Source organism: Dendropsophus ebraccatus, chromosome 3 (assembly GCF_027789765.1).
Source record: "Dendropsophus ebraccatus isolate aDenEbr1 chromosome 3, aDenEbr1.pat, whole genome shotgun sequence".
NCBI classification, from domain to species: Eukaryota; Metazoa; Chordata; class Amphibia; order Anura; family Hylidae; genus Dendropsophus; species Dendropsophus ebraccatus.
In genome coordinates, this window is record NC_091456.1 from 190,913,940 (window position 1) to 190,933,734 (window position 19,795).

General features: G+C 47.4%; 2 protein-coding genes across 2 annotated transcripts in view; one reads left to right on the forward strand and one right to left on the reverse strand.

Moving 5' to 3' along the window:
* LOC138786862 (zinc finger protein 665-like) overlaps nucleotides 1-19,795 on the reverse strand; it is a 143,814-nt gene that overhangs the window by 98,553 nt on the left and 25,466 nt on the right. The gene's annotated exons all lie outside the window — the stretch shown is intronic.
* Nucleotides 12,067-16,088, forward strand: LOC138787594 (oocyte zinc finger protein XlCOF22-like). Its single transcript, XM_069964940.1, has 2 exons — nucleotides 12,067-12,074; nucleotides 13,741-16,088. Exons 1-2 carry the CDS (start codon nucleotides 12,067-12,069, stop codon nucleotides 14,939-14,941), a joined length of 1,209 nt encoding a protein of 402 aa, XP_069821041.1. The 3' UTR covers nucleotides 14,942-16,088.

Consider the following 19,795-nt stretch of genomic DNA (forward strand, 5'->3'; position numbering starts at 1 on the left):
TCCCCAGCGCAAAAAGGGCCGGGGACAATGGACACCCCTGACGAGTTCCACGTGCTATAGGCATTAAGTGGAGCTGAGAAAAGGGGAGTTCAAGAAGGGGAGGAGTAAAGTAGGCAAAGGATGTGGATAAAACAGCCCCTAAATCCCATACGGCCTAGCACTGTCGAAAGCCTTTTCTATGTCAAGTGCGAAAAGCATTAACGGAGTGGAGTGAGCCTTAGACCATTGGATAATACCAAGGATCTTCCTGACATTGTCTGGGGCCTGTCTCTCCGGGATGAACCCCACTTGATCCAGATGGACTAAAGAAGAAAGAAAGTAGTTAAGACCGGCAGAAAGAATAGAAGGAGTTTGGCGTCTAAATTAATAAGTGAGATTGAGCGATAGTTAGTAGAAAGAGAAGGATCTTTATTGGGCTTTGGGATTACAGTAATTAAGGTGTCAAGAAATTCAGTAGGGAGAGAAGTAAGGTCGGGGAGAGAGTTAAAAAAAAAAAAGGACAGGAGGTTTTATCAGGAGGCAAGAAAATTTTTTATAATAAAGAGCTGAGAAACCATCTGATCCAAGAGCCTTGCCTAATTTAAACTTCTTTATAGCTTCGTGAAGTTCTTCCGATGTTATTACTCTTCCGGCAAAGTGGACAGAGGAAAAGAAGCTAAATCATCCTGTATCCGAGTCTGAGAGGGGGTAGATGGATCAGCATATAAACGCTGAAAGAATGAAAAGTGCTATAGATACGGTCAGGATGGGAAGAGTTAACCCCAGGACGTAACTGTAATTTATGGATTTGGTTGAGATTCTGTTTTTGTGTTAACATCTTGGCTAAGAGCTTATCTGGCTTGTTCGTCCATCTGTAATATGTAGCCTGTGTCCACCGAAGTGCCTTCTCCGTCCTCCATTTAGTTGATGTTTAGTATACAAAAAAGCTTTATATAGATATAGCGTTGAATTACGTTGATGGGCTATAGACAAGCAAAGCTTATTCTCTAAGGTGAGTTGAGGTTTATTGCGGTCACGCTTAACCCCAGTAGCCACTGATATAATCCTAACCCTCATATAGGCCTTATGGGCCAACCATACCCAGCCAGGGTCCGACAATGACGTAGTGTTAGCCTGTAGATAAGTCTGAAAATCGTCCCGTAGTTGTGAACATATGTGTGGATTTGTAAGCAGTGATTCATTTAAACACCAACGGAAAGGCGTGGAAAGTTTACCAACCATATCAGATTCGGCCAACACCATGTCATGATCCGACCATGCTGATAAAACCTGTCGGGCATATAGTAAGGTCGGGAGTGCCATGGCATTCGTCAGCATCCAGTCTATCCTTGTATAATGATGGTGTGAGGGGGAGTAATAAGGGCAACCTCTATGGGACAGTACTCTACGTATCAAACACTGTACTAAAAGTTAGCTTAACCCCTTAGTGACCGCCGATACGGCTTTTTACGGCGGTCACTAAGGGTCCTTATTCTGCTGCCATCAGCTTTTTACGGCGATGGCAGAGAATAAGGCTGCGGGGCCGGGACGACCCCCACCCCATCCCCCCAGCTACCGGAGGTAGCTGAGGGGTTGGGGCAGTGTGTGGGGTCCGTCCCGCCCCCCCCCTTACCGAGCGTCGGTAAAGGTGATTACCGGTGCCGCCGCCTTTCATCTCTCCCCGCCGTGAATCCACGGCGGGGGGAGATGAAATAAGTGTCCCCCAGACCTCAGATCAGCCCCCCCTAGTAGGGCGATCACTAACTCCCCCCCCGGCGGCCATCATTTCGAAGATGGCCGCCGCCATCCCTGCGAACGATGGAAAAGTTTAAATGAATGAAAGCCCCATGCTCTCTGCCACCGGAGGTAGCGGAGAGCATGGGGCAGTCATCGGGGACCCCCCTGTGGGGTCCCGGTACAAGCGATCAGCGGTATATACTATATACCGCTGATCGCTTGTACCTTGTGCCGCCGGCACTTTTTATCCCCTGTCACCATGAATGATTGGTGACAGGGGATAAAAAGTGATGTCCCCCCACCCCCTCAGTCGCCCCCCACCCCCCTGTCACCCCCGTCCCCCAGTCACCCCCCCCCTTCCCCATATACGTTACCTGATCCTGGAGATCCGTCCTCCTCGACGTCCTGGCTGGTTATGAAGTGCGCATGCGCTTCACAACCAGCCAACTCTGGAAAATTTTAAGTGGCAGAGACCAATTTGGTCTCTGTCACTGAACTATGATTACTGTGATAGAAAATATCACAGTAATCATAGTAATACAGTGAAAATGAATATGTAAAGTACAAAAAGTGACAAACATACAAAAAAAATAAAACACACAATTCTTATTATAGTAATAATTGCAGTTTACTCCCAAACTACCCCTAACCCCCCCAGATTACCCGTAACCACCGCACGTTGCCCATAACCACCGCACGTTGCCCGTAACCACCCCAAATTGCCAGTGACCCCCTCCAGATTGCCCGTAACCACCGCAAATTGCCAGTGACCCCCTCCCGATTGCCCGTAACCACCCCAAATTACATGTACCCACCCCAGATTACCTATAAGCACTTCAGTTTATCAGTAACAATCCCAGATTGTCTGTAACCCCCCCCCAGGTTGCACATAACCCCCCCAGGTTTCCCGTAATCACGCCAGATTACATGTAACCCCCAGATTGCGCGTAACCACTGCACGTTGCCTCTGACCACGCCACGATGCCTCTGACCACCGCACCTTGCCTCTGACCACCACATCTGCCTCTGACCACCGCACGTTGCCTCTGACCACCGCACGTTGCCTCTGACCACGCCACGTTGCCTCTGACCACGCCATGGCGCCTCTGACCACCCCAAATTGCAAATGACCCCCTCCAGATTGCGGTGCCCATGCCAGATTACAGGTATCCACCCCAGATTGCCTATAAGAACTTCAGTTTATCCGTAACCACCCCACGTTGCCCGTAACCACCCCAGATTGTCTGTAAGCACTGCCGGTTGCCCGTAACCACCCCACGTTCCCCGTAACTACCCCAGATTGTCTGTAAGCACTGCAGGTTGCCCGTAACCACCCCACGTTGCCGGTATCCACCCCAGATTGTCTCTAAGCACTGCAGGTTGCCTGTAACCACCCCACGTTGCCCGTATCCACCCCAGATTGTCTGTAAGCACTGCAAGTTGCCCGTAACCACCCCACGTTTCCCGTAACCACCCCAGATTGTCTGTAAGCACTACAGGTTGCCCGTAACCACCCCATGTTGCCCGTATCCAGCCCAGATTGTCTGTAAACACTGCAGGTTGCCCGTTACCACCCCACGTTGCCCGTAACCACCCCAGATTGTCTGTAAGCACAGCAGGTTGCCCGTAACCAGCCCACGTTGCTCGTAACCACCCCACGTTGCCTGTAACCACCGCACGTTGCCTCTGACCACCTCACGTCGCCTCTGACCACGCCACGTCGCCTCTGACCACCGCAGGTTGCCTCCGACCACCGCAGGTTTCCTCCAACCACCGCAGGTTGCCTCTGACCACCCCAAATTGCCAATGACCCCCCTCCAGATTGCGGTAACCATGCCGGATTACAGGTACCCACCCGAGATTACCTATAAGCACTTCAGTTTATCCGTAACCACCCCACATTGCCCGTAACCACCCCACGTTGCCCGTAACCACCCCAGATTGTCTGTATGCACTGCAGGTTGCCCATAACCACCCCTGGTTGTCCGTAACCACCCCACATTACCTGTAATCTCATTTTTTTTATTTTATTTTAGTAACTGCGCTATTCTAATAACCATTACTAGCTGCGGTTTTGCTCCAGTAAATTGGCGCTCCTTCCCTTCTGAGCCCTGCTGTGTGCCCATACAGTGGTTTATGCCCACATATGGGGTACGGTTCTACTCAGGAGAACCTGCGTTACATATATTGGGGTGACATTTCTCTCCTGTTCCTCGTGAAATTGAGAAATTTCAAACTAAACCAACATATTATTGGAAAAATTCGAGTTTTTCATTTTTACTGTCTAATTTTGAATACTTTCCTCTAATACCTGTGGGGTCAAAATGCTCACCACACCCCAAAATGAATTCTTTGAGGGGTGCACTTTCCAAAATGGAGTGACTTATTGGGAGATTTTACTGCGGACACTACAGGGGCACTGCAAACGCACCTGGCGCTCAGAAACTTCTTCAGCAAAATCTGCATTGGAAAAGCTAATTGTCGCTCCCTTCCTTCTGAGCCCCGCTGTGTGCCCATACAGTGGTTTACGCCCACATATGGGGTACCGTTGTACTCAAGAGAACCTGCGTTACAAATTTTGGGGTGATTTTTCTCTCATGTTCCTTTTGAAAATGAGAAACTTTAATCTAAACGTATATATTATTGGAAAATTTTAATTTTTCATTTTTTTTACTGCCTAATTGTGAATACTTTCCTCCAGCCCCTGTAGGGTTAAAATGCTCATTATACCCCTAGATTAATTCTTTAAAGGGGTTGTCCGGCGCTAAAAAATTATTCACAGAATAACACACATTACAAAGTTATACAACTTTGTAATGTGTGTTATGTCTGTGAATGGCCCCCTTCCCCGTGTCCCACCACCCCCACCCGTGTACCCGGAAGTGTGGTGCGCTATACTCACATGTCACGTGCCGACCACGGTCTCCGATCCTCAGCAGTGACGTCTTCTTCGGGCGGACGGCGGATCTTCCCGAGTGCCGGCTGCCCTCTGCAGCGTCATCCGAAGCTCATCCGCGATTGGCTGAGCATAACTGTGCTCAACCAATCGCAGCTGAGCAGCTGATGACGTGGTTACACCTTTAAGGTGTGTAGTTTCCAAAATGGGGTTACTTATGGGGGTTTTCAGGATACCAGACTTCTAAATCCATTTTAAAAAAGAACTGGTCCCTAAAAAAATCAGTTTTGGAAACTTTGACGAAAATGTGATAATTTGCTGATAAATTTCTAAGCCCCATAACACCCTAAAAAAGTAAAATATGTTTACCAAATTATGCCAGAATAAAGAGGACATATCGGTAATGTGACTTAGTAACTAATTTATGTGATACGACTTTCTTGTTTAGAAGCAGAGAATTTCAAAGTTCATAAAATGCAATTTTTTTTAATTTTTCATGATATTTTGATGTTTTTCACAAAAAAACACACAAAGTAGTGACCAAATTTTGCCACTAACATAAAGTGCCATATGTGATGAAAAAACAATCTCAGAATCGCTAGCATACGTTAAAGCATCACTGAGCTATAAGCGCATAAAGTGAGACAGGTCAGATTTTGAAAAATTAGCCTGGTCATTAAGGTCCAAACTAGCTGCAGCACGAAGGGGTTAAGAAACCCCTTCTCTCCCCCAAGGGTAGAGAGCAGAATTTGTGAAGCTTGGTCCCATATAGCAGGTACATAGACATCTTGATAAGTGCAGACATACTCGTTGGGCATAGTGCAGGACAGATTGCTCCAACTATACAAACAGAAAAAAAGACAAAACAAGAAAACCACACACAGAAATAATATTCCAAAGTGTGTTGGAAGGATAGGTGGAAATCCGTCCAGCCAGCAGCTTCCAAACATGGTAGGCAACATGGGTGACTATCTGAAACCGGCAACGCAACCAGTCACCTTCCCATCAGTGAAATGAAAAAATGCAAAAAGAGAAAAGGCAAAATATAGTTATTAGCAGTTATCATCCCGATGTAAAATCAAGATAATCAGGTTGGAGTAGAGTCTTCTCCGGCATGGGCCACAGGTCTGCGGATGTTGAGTCAGACCACATTCCAGGTATTCTGGGGTCTTAGAGGTTTAGGTATAGAGTCCTCACAAGGAATTGTCTTTAGAGCCTCTCGGGCCTCCAACAAGGTGCGGACGATGTATGCACGATTATTGATGGTTAAGCTTAATGAAAATGGGAAACCCCAGCGATATTTCACATTGTGCTTCAGCATGGTCAGAGTTATAGGCTGAAACTACCTTCTTTCCGCGCCTTGGTCCGTGTACAAGCGCACCAATGGCGACATCCCCAGTAGGGGGTCCAGTTTGTGGGCGACAGCCATTATAGCATCTCTCACCGCTGGATAATGGAGGCGCAGAATGACATCACGAGGGATGTCGGCATTACATGGTCTAGTGAGAACGCAATGTATTCGGTCAAAGCATAGCATCTTCTCAGGGAGGTCAGGGACTAATGGGTCAGAAGACCCACTGACCCAGTTCTTGGATCTGTGAGCTAAATTCTGCCAAGACCTTTTGGAGTTCATGTCGGAACATGCTTTGGATAAACCAGAATAGTACTGGAGTGTCCTGTGGATCAGGCAGCTGATCTGCGCCATCTGTCTCCTCCAAGGCCTGGGAGGAAGCTAAGATGGCGCCGGAGTCATCCTGTGGGCCTTGCATGTCGCAGAAGATATCTGGAATGGACTGCAACACCGATTGGGTAAGGTGATTTTTATCTTTCTTGTATGTTTTAGACATGTTCCTCGACAGGTAGGACAAGGTTAGAAGCTGCGGAGCCGCTGAGTTTTGCTCTTAGAGATGCAGGTAGAGCGGAGCTCACAAGGTACGTCCTCACCGCCGAGCAGCGCGCATACGCCCCCCCCCTAAACTAGTCTTTAGAAATGGTAAATTACACTTGGTGAGTGGTGAGGATTTCGTTACTCCTAAATGCAACACGCCCAAAGAGACCTCTGCCCGGCTCGCTGCCATCCTCCTGGGGTGATCTCCCACTTCCCCGAGCTCCGAAATACCAAACAATACACAAACAATGGAGAGCGAAGGTGACATCAGATGAAACCGTAAGTAAGTATCATTATAGAAGGAAGCGCGGAGGTTACACTCAGGAGGGGAGTTCTGGAACGCTCCCCCCCCCCCCCCCCCCCCACCTCCAGGTTCTCGTTCTGATCTCAGCGGACGTCCATATCAGTCTCTGCTCCCTGTAACATCTTTCAGCATCTGGAGAGAAACACTGGGACATCCGAATCAATAACTGGTTCAGTATATTATTCACTAGGTTCTATTCATATCCCAACACGTATCAAGATATCACATCACTTTCTCAAGGACAAACAACGGCCGAAGGCGACACAGAGTGACCCCAATCTCCACCATCTACTATGTACACATACAGCTCAGCTACATGTACATTACACATATACAGCTCAGCTACATGTACATTACACATATATACAGCTCAGCTACATGTACATTACACATATATACAGCTCAGCTACATGTACATTACACATATACAGCTCAGCTACATGTACATTACACACACATACAGCTCAGCTACGTGTACATTACACACATATACAGCTCAGCTACATGTACATTACACACATACAGCTCAGCTACGTGTACATTACACACATATACAGCTCAGCTACATGTACATTACACATATATACAGCTCAGCTACATGTACATTACACATATATACAGCTCAGCTACATGTACATTACACACATACAGCTCAGCTACATGTACATTACACACATACAGCTCAGCTACATGTACATTACACACATATATAGCTCAGCTACATGTACATTACACACATATACAGCTCAGCTACATGTACATTACACATATACAGCTCAGCTACATGTACATTACACATATACAGCTCAGCTACATGTACATTACACACATACAGCTCAGCTATATGTACATTACACACAGGGTCCTACGAGGCTGAAGTTGGTTTCTTATTCAGAGGATTTTTCTTTCTCCTGGTTTAGCTATTATTCTTACAGAAAATTGATAATATTCATAACCTGCCCATAACTGAGGAGATTGGTGATAACAATGGCCAAAAAGACCCCACAGTTGGCGTAAGAATGGGCATCAAAGTGAAAACACAAAATTATGATTTAAAAATAAAATTGACTTTGGGCCACTGATCTCACACTGATAATATACAGAGAGGGGGGACCCCGCATCACACTGATACTACAGAGAGAGGGGCCCCGCATCACATCCAAGAGAGTCCAGCCTGGCCCAAAGTGGTTCTGGGTATAAAAACTGGCATCAAAGTGGTCAGACGGCATTTTTTCCTATTTTGAATAAGTAACAGGTGTTTTCAAAGGGTTAAATGAGTTCGGGCCACTGATCTCACACTGATACTACACAGAGAGAGGGACCCCGCATCACACTGATACTACACAGAGAGGGGGGACCCCGCATCACACTGATAATACACAGAGAGGGGGGACCCCGCATCACACTGATACTACACAAAGAGGGACGCCCAGCATCACAGTGATAATACACAGAGAGGGACGCCCAGCATCACAGTGATAATACACAGAGAGGGACGCCCAGCATCATAGTGATAACACACAGAGAGTAGCTCCAGTGCTCCTAAGGGTGTAATTGTACAGTGGAGCAAAAGCCAAACTGCACCACAACGGCATCGAGGATGAAGATAAGAGACATCCCGTCATCCATGGCGTCTCCGCTGCAATAGGGACATATCAGCAGGTTACATTACTCTCACCTCCAGAGAGTTCCCCTTTAAGGCCAGTTCACACAGAGTAAAATCGGCGCAATTCGGAGTCGTAACTCTCAGCTGCTGAATCCCGCCTGCCTTAGTGATATACAGTCTGTCTATTGGAGGGATTGCGCGCCTCCGCTCTCCGCATCTCTCCGCTCAAAGATTGTTTGAGTGAAGAGACGCGGAGAGCGAAGGCGCGCGATCCCTCCAATAGACAGACTGTATATCACTAAGGCAGGCGGGATTCAGCAGCGGAGAGTTACGACTCCGAATTGCGCCGATTTTACTCTGTGTGAACTGGCCTTAAAGGGGAACTCTCTGGAGTGGGAGTAATGTAACCTGCTGATATGTCCCTATTGCAGCGGAGACGCCATGGATGACGGGATGTCTCTTATCTTCATCCTCGATGCCGTTGTGGTGCAGCGGGGTCCCCCCTCTCTGTATATTATCAGTGTGATGCGGAGTCCCTCTCTGTATATTATCAGTGTGATGCGGGGTCCCCCCTCTCTGTGTAGTATCAGTGTGAGATCAGTGGCCCGAAGTCAATTTTATTTTTAAATCATAATTCTGTGTTTGCACTTTGATGCCCATTTTTATGCCAACCTTGGGCTCCTTTTGGCCATGTTTATCACCAATCTCCTCAGGGCTCCTCAGTTATGGGCAGGTTATGAATATTATCAATTTTCTGTAAGAATAATCGCTAAACCAGGAGAAAGAAAAATCCTCCGAATACTGGCTGCATACACTGAGCAGCAGCCCCTGATCATGTGACTCCTCCTCCATGTGACTGATCACATGACTGTGACATCATGGCAGGTCCTGGAAGCTCACGGCTCCTGTACAGCTCTGCAGGCGGCTTCCTGACTTATCAGCTGCTGCTGGACTGTCCCGCCCGCTCCCTGCCCACAGTATGTACTAATGCTGGGTCACTGCTCACCTCTCAGCCCCGCCCCTTTCCTCCTGAGCACCAATCACTGGAGAGGAGGAGGGACCAGACACAAGGTACAGGTGGAAATCCTTCCTGCCCCTCCCCCTCCTCCTGCTAGTGTGCTCTGCTGCTGCTGCTGCTGCCTCCTGGGATCTGCCCACTGGCTGCCAGACAGGTAGGAGATTTACAGTGTTCAGGGGAGAGGGGGCATCCAGCTGTGCTAAGGGGGAGGGGGGCAGTATGGAGGGATCACATTGGATAATCCCTTTAAGCGCTCCCAGACTTATATTTGTTAATTTCTCTTTCTCTGACATCACAGGAGCTCAAACATCTTACACATTCATAACTTGTCTCTTCCTATCGCTGTGCCGGGTTTGTTGTACTTTTTCTTCCCCTTCTTTATTATACATTGTATCCTCTACTTTCTATTCATCTCTCCAGGATCCTCTGCTGATATCTTCTATATAAGAGACCGACCCATCAACCATGGAGAGAGACAGAGACAAGATGGCCGAGAGGATAATAACCCTCACCCTACACATACTCTTCCTGCTTACTGGGGAGGTGAGGGATTCTGGGAGTGATGTCATCATGACATCATTCTTATCTATGGAATAACAGATGGATAGGACTGGGGAGGTGAGGGATTCTGGGAGTGATGTCATCATGACATCATTCTTATCTATGGAATAACAGATGGATAGGACTGGGGAGGTGAGGGATTCTGGGAGTGATGTCATCATGACATCATTCTTATCTATGGAATAACAGATGGATAGGACTGGAGAGGTGAGGGATTCTGGGAGTGATGTCATCATGACATCATTCTTATCTATGGAATAACAGATGGATAGGACTGGGGAGGTGAGGGATTCTGGGAGTGATGTCATCATGACATCATTCTCATCTATGGAATAACAGATGGATAGGACTGGAGAGGTGAGGGATTCTGGGAGTGATGTCATCATGACATCATTCTCATCTATGGAATAACAGATGGATAGGACTGGAGAGGTGAGGGATTCTGGGAGTGATGTCATCATGACATCATTCTTATCTATGGAATAACAGATGGATAGGACTGGAGAGGTGAGGGATTCTGGGAGTGATGTCATCATGACATCATTCTTATCTATGGAATAACAGATGGATAGGACTGGAGAGGTGAGGGATTCTGGGAGTGATGTCATCATGACATCATTCTTATCTATGGAATAACAGATGGATAGGACTGGAGAGGTGAGGGATTCTGGGAATGGATGGAGTGATAGTAATGTGTCTCTCCATACACAGGATTACACAGTAGTGAAGAAGTCCTCTAGTGGGCGCTGTGGGGCCCCTGGGTGTGAAGGATGGGGAAGAACCCTGAGCCCAATCCCGGGGCCCCTGATACATGAGGAAATGGAGGAAGAGAAGATCCTAGAAGTCACCAACAAGATGGTGGAGCTGCTGAGTGGAGAGGTGAGACTGTGGCTGCTGGGAATGCTGGGACATTATACAGTAACACCACTGGAGGGGTGGGGGGGATGACTGTGTGATCATTGTGTGTGTCAGGTTCCTATAAGGTGTCAGGACGTGGCGGTCTATTTCTCCATGGAGGAGTGGGAGTATGTAGAAGGACACAAGGATCAGTACAAGGATGTGATGCTGGAGGATCAGCAGCCCCTCCCATCAGCAGGTAATAGACAGGACTATATACACACCTCCTCTCTGTATTATCTGGATGGAAAGAATGAATTCAGTCTCTGTATGTGTTCCCTCCAGTCAGATCCAGTAAGAGAACAGCACCAGAGAGATGTCCCCGTCCTCTTCTCCCACAGGATCAGGATCAGGTAGATGGAGATGTTCCCTATGATCTGTACATCCCACCTGACTTCTCCTACTGTCTGATGACTTTTACTTTATTTCTCTCACATCTTATGAATCAGGGGGAAGATGTAATTGAGATCAATGCTACAGATATAACAGTAAAAGAAGAAGAAGAGACAAATGTGAGCAGTGATGAGCAGTATAAGGAGAACATCACTATAGGGAAGGATCTGATTTCTATAAATGTTACAAATATGATGATGAAAGAAGAAGATGAGACATACGTGAGTGGTGATGAGCAGTATAAGGAGGAAGTTAGAAAAGGAAATGATCTGAACTGTTTTAATGCTACCGACATAAGGGTAAAAGAAGAGGCAGAAGAAGAAGAGACAGATGTGGGCAGTGATGAGCAGTATAAGGAGGACATCACTACAGGTAACCGCCCAGGTGAGTAGTGACCACTAAATGCAGAGAACAGTCACACATTCTCCTCAGTCACCGGCTGTAACTATTCTGTATGGAATATTATAAGCTCTGTGTCCTGTCAGTTTTCCAGCTATATAATCATTCAGCCTAAATTCTAATATACAGCACAGTCCCAGCGGACAATATATCACTATCAGTCTCCTGCTGCTGCATCTATAGTGACTGTCCTCATCTTACAGCGTACCTGTTGTGAAAATGAAAAAAAAATCACCAGTGGTTATGATTGCAAGAAGTTATGTAATATATTGACTTTTTTTTTTTATGTGTTAAAACGAAAGTGTCCCTGCTCCTTTGTGACAATATTTAGTCTTTTCTTTGTTCAAAACAAAGAGACCAAAAACACAAAGTCCCAGCGCTCACAGACATGGCTCGGTACTGACTGACAGTGATGTTCAGCGAGAACTGAAATGCTGGAGAGCTTGTTACTAGAATCGAGAATTTTTCAATGCCGAGTATATGACCCCTCATGACCTTTGACCATTATACTTAGTGTAGATGCAGGAAAGGCCTCCGACAAGACCTCATGGCCCTTTATTCCCACCACTATTCAGCGTAGACGGTTTGGTCCTATATTCTCCCAATATATTATAGCTTATACAGAAACTGACGTCAACTCCAGTTTAGCAGACGTAATACTTCGCCCTTCGACATCTTCACAGTAACGGCACAAGGTTGCCCCCTCTCCCCCTTCTCTCTAATCCCTCGCTGTCTCTTACTATACCACATACACCCTGTAACACCCTCCGCACAGTCACCACCATACTCTGTGATATTACCATGACTGCATTAGCAGAGGATGTACTTCTTATCATCAGGAACCTTCTCTCTACTCTCTCCCCTTTGTTGGGCGACCTCCAGGCTTTAGGTAATGTAGTGTCCCAGTACAGCTGAGCCACCACATCTTGTATACCACCTGTCTATAGGTGACTCAATCTGGGAGGTGTCACACTCTGGGATAATGGCTGCCTTTCTGCAATATCTCCACTTGGTGTCTCACTCTCCCCTGTTTGTTGTGGACAGCTGGAGGGAAAAAGACAAGTCCAGCAAAAGTTTTTATTACAGTATTGTATTGCCCCCCAAAAAATTATCACATTACCAATCTACACTTATTACGGTAAATTCTTATAAAGTGCTTTTCCCTGCACTTACTACTACATCAAGGCTTCACTTCCTGGATAACATGGTGACGTCACTTCCTGGATAACATGGTGATGTCACTTCCTGGATAACACGGTGATGTCACTTCCTGGATAACACGGTGATGTCACTTCCTGGATAACACGGTGATGTCACTTCCTGGATAACACGGTGATGTCACGACCCTCCCTGTGCTGTGCGGGCTGTGGCTGCTGGAGAGGATGATGGCAGGAGGATGCTCAGTGTCCCTCTGTGTCCCCCTGGATCCCTGGAGGGGATTCTATTCTTCATAGACCTCAGATCGCTGAGAGCTCATGCAGGGGGCAGAGGGGGAGATACAAAAAGAAAACTCTTGTGGCCCATACATACTCTCTACTCTTTGCAAACACTTTCTAAATTGTCCTAGCGATGCTGCTGGATTCATTGCACCCCCTGGTGTCTCTGCTATGTACATACTCTCTGCGCTTGTGAGCAAAGTGAAGAGAACAGATACAGAGCAGAGACACTCAGGGATATACTTACAACAGCGCATGCTCGTCTTACTGGTTGTGATAGGATGCGGCAGTCACATGCTATGTGCTTTGCTCGGCCAATAGTAGTCAGTGTGTTCTGTGTTGGGGAGAAACCTCCTCCACACTGACAGTATCGGTCCTGGACCGGGGAGTCGCTGTGACGTCTCTTGTTCGGGGAGGGTCATCCAGAGAGCTGTGTGGAAGATTCTGAACACTTACCGAGGACGTATGTAGCCAGAGGCCGGCCGGGTCAGGGACGTCATTGCAATTGATCATTCTTATTATGTTACATAAAAAAGAGTAACTTTCCATGTCTGCAATATGTTTAAGCTTCTATTACTGGGAAATCAGAGAAATGGTGTTTTCTCCTTTGCAGATGATTCCACCAGGAGCTCAGGGGGACATCAGATCTCCTCAGAGGATCATATCACACAAGATACATATGAGGAGCCGTCCACTATCCCAGATACACCCTCAGCCCCTCACAGCAAAGATCTCTCATCTCATCCTGTTATACAAGTCCCATCTTCTGCTCCATCACAGCAAGCTGACATTTACAGAGAAGGCGATGAACATCAAAGAGGAAATACAGGAAAGACTCAGGTTTCATATTTACAACATAAAAAATATCTTACAGGGGAGAAACTATTTTCATGTTCAGATTGTGGGAAATGTTTTACTCAGAGATCATCTCTTGTTAGACATCAGAGAACTCACACAGGGGAGAAGCCATTTTCATGTTTGGAATGTGGGAAATGTTTTACTCAGAAATCAGATCTTGTGAAGCATCAGAGAACTCACACAGGGGAGAAGCCATTTTCATGTTCAGAATGTGGCAAATGTTTTACTCAGAGATCAAAGCTTGTTGACCATCAAATAATTCACACAGGAGAGAAGCCATTTTTATGTTCAGAATGTGGAAAATGTTTTACTCAGAGATCAAAGCTTGTTAACCATCAAATAATTCACACAGGAGAGAAGCCATTTTCATGTTCAGAATGTGGAAAATGTTTTACTTGGAAATCAAGTCTTGTTACCCATCAAAGAACTCACACAGTGGAGAAGCCATTTTTGTGCCTAAAATGTGGGAGATGTTTCGCTCACAAATCATTTCTTGATACACATCAATTATCTCACAAAAATGAGAAGCCATTTTCATGTTCAGAATGTGGGAAATATTTTAAACATAAATCAGCTCTTGTTGTGCATCGGAGTACTCACACAGGGGAGAAGCTATTTTCATGTTCAGAATGTGGGAAATATTTTAAACATAAATCAGCTCTTGTTACGCATCAGAGATTTCACACAGGGGAGAAGCCATTTTCATGTTTGGAATGTGGGAAATGTTTTATTCAGAAATCAGATCTTGTTACGCATCAGAGAACTCACACAGGGGAGAAGCCGTTTTTATGTTCAGAATGTGGGAGGTGTTTTGCTCAGAAATCAACTCTTCTTAACCATAAAAACACTCACACAGGGGAGAAGCCATTTTCATGTTCAGATTGTGGAAAATATTTTAATTCAAAATCACATCTTGTGATCCATCAAAGAACTCACAACATGGAGAAGCCATTTTCCTCTTCACAATGAGGTTAATGAATATAAAGAATTCTAAAGGATGATGAAGGGAAATCTGCATTTTATAGTGAAAAATAGAGATGAGTGAATTTACAGTAGGAAGGAAGGGAATGGCTTCTTTCCTATCTGCATTCTGCTCATCAGGCTGCCGGCTTTGACGTCTGCTTGAAAAGATGGATCCAGTCCTGGGAACCTTCTCCCACTTTCTTTTTTTAACTCGTTTTTATTTTACAAATAGGTATATACAGTATAAAGCAATACACAAAATCACATACTTCAAGATGTAAGGTATAAACACATCGGAAACAACAACAAATCGTCTCCCACTTTCATAGGACTGGATCCATCTTTTCCCAGCACCCGGGGAGGAGCGGCACGGAGCGGAGCAGACATAAAAGATTGCAGCCTGATGAGCAGATGTCAGATAGTGATTCCCTTCCTGCCTACTGTAAATTCGCTCATGTCTAGTAGAATAGTTCTGTGTATAGTATTAGTAACTGTACTCACTGCACTTACTGACAGCAGCTCCCTGTGTACCCCATAGAGCTATAATCAGCCTCCTCCCCTCTGCCCATGGTGAGACTAACAATTCCTTCCTCACGTGTTATTATCTATTTAGTCTCCTTCCCCCAGTTCTGACCTGCTGCTTTCTGCAGACACACAAATTTGTGTGTGAGCTTTTTTCTCCGTCTCCCCCTCCCATCTGAGACGGCTGATGTAAACAAGTCCCTATCTGCAACTTCTGCATTACAAAGAAGCTACAGAGTTGCAGATAAAGGCTATGATCACACCAAGTAAAAATAAGAGAAATGGTCTGCTTTTTTTCTTTTTGCGTCTTTTGCAAACAAAGGATATGCAAAAGTGGAGCCTCATTGAAGAGTCTCAAAACACAGGACTAGTCAGGTCCTTCCCGGAGGGATATCTGGCTAGTCCTGTGTTTTGAGACTCTTTAATGAGGCTCCACGGGCTCCTCTTTTGCATATTCATGTTTCCCAGGAGGCAATGCAAATAAAGGACGTTACATTTTAGCTGTTCACACACAGTTTTTCTTTCTTCACCGTCTTAAGTATTAAATTCAAAGGACTTTTCAATTAAAGATACATCCAATGAGCGATCAGTCCACCTGAACTGGAATAATGTACTAATAGCCGTCATTGCACTGACTGACTGATGTTGTGGGAACATAGCCAAAGCCTGCCAGGGACTTGTTTACATCAGCGTCTCAGAAGGGAGGGGGAGACAGAGAGAAAACCTCATACTCAGATTTTTGTGTCTTCAGCAGAAAGCAGCAGCTGAGAACTGGGGGAAGGAGACTGAATAGATAATAACAAGTATGGAAGGAATTGTTAGTCTCACCATGGGCAGCAACATATGAAAAGTTATGTATGAGCGGAATACCCCTTTATGTATAAATTACTATAAATATTTCTTTCCTCTTGTGTTTTATCCCCTACAGTCATGTGATTCTTTATCTTGTGCCAGAATTTCTGTTGAAGAATTGGGGGAAAAACAATCCAAAAATCACCAATATGTATATAGAAATGATGTTTTATCCCCTCTGTATTAATCTATGGGGAAAAATGTGGAAAATGCAGCGTAGACTGTCTATATCTGCATGTGGTGCGATGCTAAAAACAATAAAAAAAGACTTTGGGAGCGGTAATTTCTTCTGTGTGAACTAGTCTTTAGAAATGGTAAATTACACTTGGTGAGAGGTGAGGATTTCGTCACTCCTCAATGTAACACGGCCAAAGTAGGGATGCACAATACACCGAAATATCGATACCACTATCGATATTTCGGGCAAAAAAACCATTCGGTACCAGGATTTCCTGGTATCGATACTTTATATTAAGCTGCCTAATAACGCAGCTTAACATAAAGTATAGAGCAGAGAACATAGCCGGCGGCTAGCAGAGTGCTGCCCCCTGGTGTCACCTCCTCTGTCCGCCCCTTCCTCCGCTCACTGCAGGGATAAGTTATAGCCGCACACAGCGATGGCTAGTGTCGGCTATGTAACTGTGCAGATGCGGCATCTGACCCATCCTGAGCCTCTCCAGAAGCAGTGGGGTCGGCTACTATGTGTAACAGACCCCCGCTGCTAATGACCCGCAGCCCGTCACACCTCAGCCTCCTGTCCCCCCTGTCATGCAGCCGGTGTGAGGAGCTGCGTCTACGGCTGCGCTTCTCAGTGTGAGGTTGGTGAGACTCTGATGCCCGCTCGCTCTCCGTCCGTCCGCGGAGCTGTTCCTATGCATATTCATGTGTGCACACTCTCGGTGGCTGCGCTTCCTGACCGGCCTGAGTGTGCACACATGAGTATGCACGGAGGAACGGAGGCCTGACAGCTGGGAGCTTCCCGGAGCTGAGGGGAGGGGGGATTTGTAAAGGGAGCTAATTTAAGGTGGAACAGACAGCCTGAACCTCGGCCAGCAGCAAAGGTTAATCTTCCTGGTGGCCGAGGTTCAGGCTGTCTGTTGCACCTTAAATAAGCTCCCTTTACAAATCCCCCCTCCCCTCTGCTTTGACAAGCCTCATGCTTTGAGTGTCCACAGGTACCGCAGTAAGCGAGAGCAGGGGATGTGTGCAGACATTGCAAACATCCCTGCCCTCTAGTGTGCCCCCCCACATCCCTGCCCTCTAGTGTGCCCCCCCACATCCCTGCCCTCTAGTGTGCCCCCACATCCCTGCCCTCTAGTGTGCAACCACATCCCTGCCCTCTAGTGTCCCCCCCCACATCCCTTCCCTCTAGTGTGCCCCCACACATCCCTGCCCTCTAGTGTGCCCCCCCACATCCCTGCCCTCTAGTGTGCCCCCCCACATCCCTGCCCTCTAGTGTGCCCCCCCCACATCCCTGCCTTCTAGTGTGCCCCCCCACATCCCTGCCCTCTAGTGTCCCCCCCCCACATCCCTGCCCTCTAGTGTGCCCCCTCCACATCCCTGCCCTCTAGTGTGCCCCCACATCCCTGCCCTCTAGTGTGCAACCACATCCCTGCCCTCTAGTGTCCCCCCCCACATCCCTTCCCTCTAGTGTGCCCCCACACATCCCTGCCCTCTAGTGTGCCCCCCCACATCCCTGCCCTCTAGTGTGCCCCCCCACATCCCTGCCCTCTAGTGTGCCCCCCCCACATCCCTGCCTTCTAGTGTGCCCCCCCACATCCCTGCCCTCTAGTGTCCCCCCCCCACATCCCTGCCCTCTAGTGTGCCCCCTCCACATCCCTGCCCTCTAGTGTGCAACCACATCCCTGCCCTCTGACAGGAACTGACCTGCCAGGCAGAGTAACCCTCTCCTGTCTGTCCAGACCTGGTAGCCTTCACCAGCTCCCTGCAGTGTGGCTGTTGTGCAGAGCTGCAGGTGGTTGCTCTCCGCCAGGAGTGATCAGCCTGTGTGTGTTTGGTGGAAGCTGAGAATGCTGCCGCTGCTGGAGCTAGTATACACCCTGCAATATCCAGACGAAAGACGCCACGTTATCAGATACGTGAGAAATGTGTTAGTAAGCGCCCAGACGGGCAAGACCTTTTTGTTTGTTTTGGTTCTTAAAAGCACGGTGCTGCTGTATTTCTGTTTGCTGGGCGGTTTATGCTGCAAATAAACGCTAAGCTGTTATTTTATAAGTCCAAGTCTGCTGTGAACTGTGTCCAAACACACCATCCCCCGGGAAGATCCCTACAATTGGTGCTGCGGAGCCGGCAAATCGGTTGCTAGGGGCAACGGTGTGCATCAACTTGGCTACAGCTGCTTATGTCCTGGGTGAAGGCTGCTGCTTCACTCCAAAAACAGACAAGCAACATGGAGGAGATGATGAAGCAGTTAATGCAAGTGAGTCTGCAACAGCAACAGGCTCTAAAAGACGCTAACCTGTGCCATGAACAGGCGATGGCTGCACATCAGCAAGCAATGGCTCAACAAAAGAAACTTATTGAGCACCTGATAGCAAAGCAAGAGGCGCCTGCAGGTGCTAATCCCCAGCCAGCGGCCGTAGCTGCTCCAGAGACTTTGTCTGTGAGAAGAGCTGTACAGCGTGCACTGCAAAAGATGACTGCTGATGACGATGTTGAGGCCTACTTAACGGTCTTTGAGCATGTGGCTGAGCGAGAGAAGTTACCATCCACTGAGTGGGCAGAAGTCATTGCTCCCTATTTAACAGACGAACCTCAAAAGGCCTACTATGACCTTAGTGAGCAAGAGGTCAAGGACTAGCCTCGGCTAAGAGCAGAGATACTTGCCCGACTAGGAGTTACTGCTGCTGTCCGTGCCCGGAGAGTCCGCAACTGGAGCTACAGTCTGGTTCATTTGGCAAGAAAGTGGCTGGAGCCAGACACCTCCACTCCTGCACAGATCCTAGAGAGGGTCGTGATGGATCGCTACCTCCGCGCACTTCCTGCCGATCTGCAATGCTTGGTGGGACAAGGCGACCCTAAGAGTGCCGACGAACTTGTCAACCTTGTGGAGAGGTTCCAGGCGACTAAGGACTACCTCTGTGATGTTCCTGCAGCACCTTCACCTCCCCGGAGTGCCAGATCTGTGCTGTCAGCTGGTAAGAGACTTCCATCTATTGGGGGAGTGTGGAGGGGTGCTGATAGAGGGAAGAGCGCTCAGGAGGTGTCTCAGCGGCAAAAGACTGGTGATGGTCTCGGGTGGCTACGTGGCCCAAAAAAGGTCTCCCTTCCAAGGAGATCAGGCCCTATCCAGTGCTGGAGATGCCATGAGACGGGACATGTCTGCCCATTGCCCTCTTACCAATGAGCCCATGGAGTGTGACGCTAGCCGGCGTCAGTCGCTATATGCGGACCCTTCGCATTTGTTGCAGTCCCTGGACTAGAGACTGAACCGCAAGTCTGCAACATTACTGTCAATGACTTCCC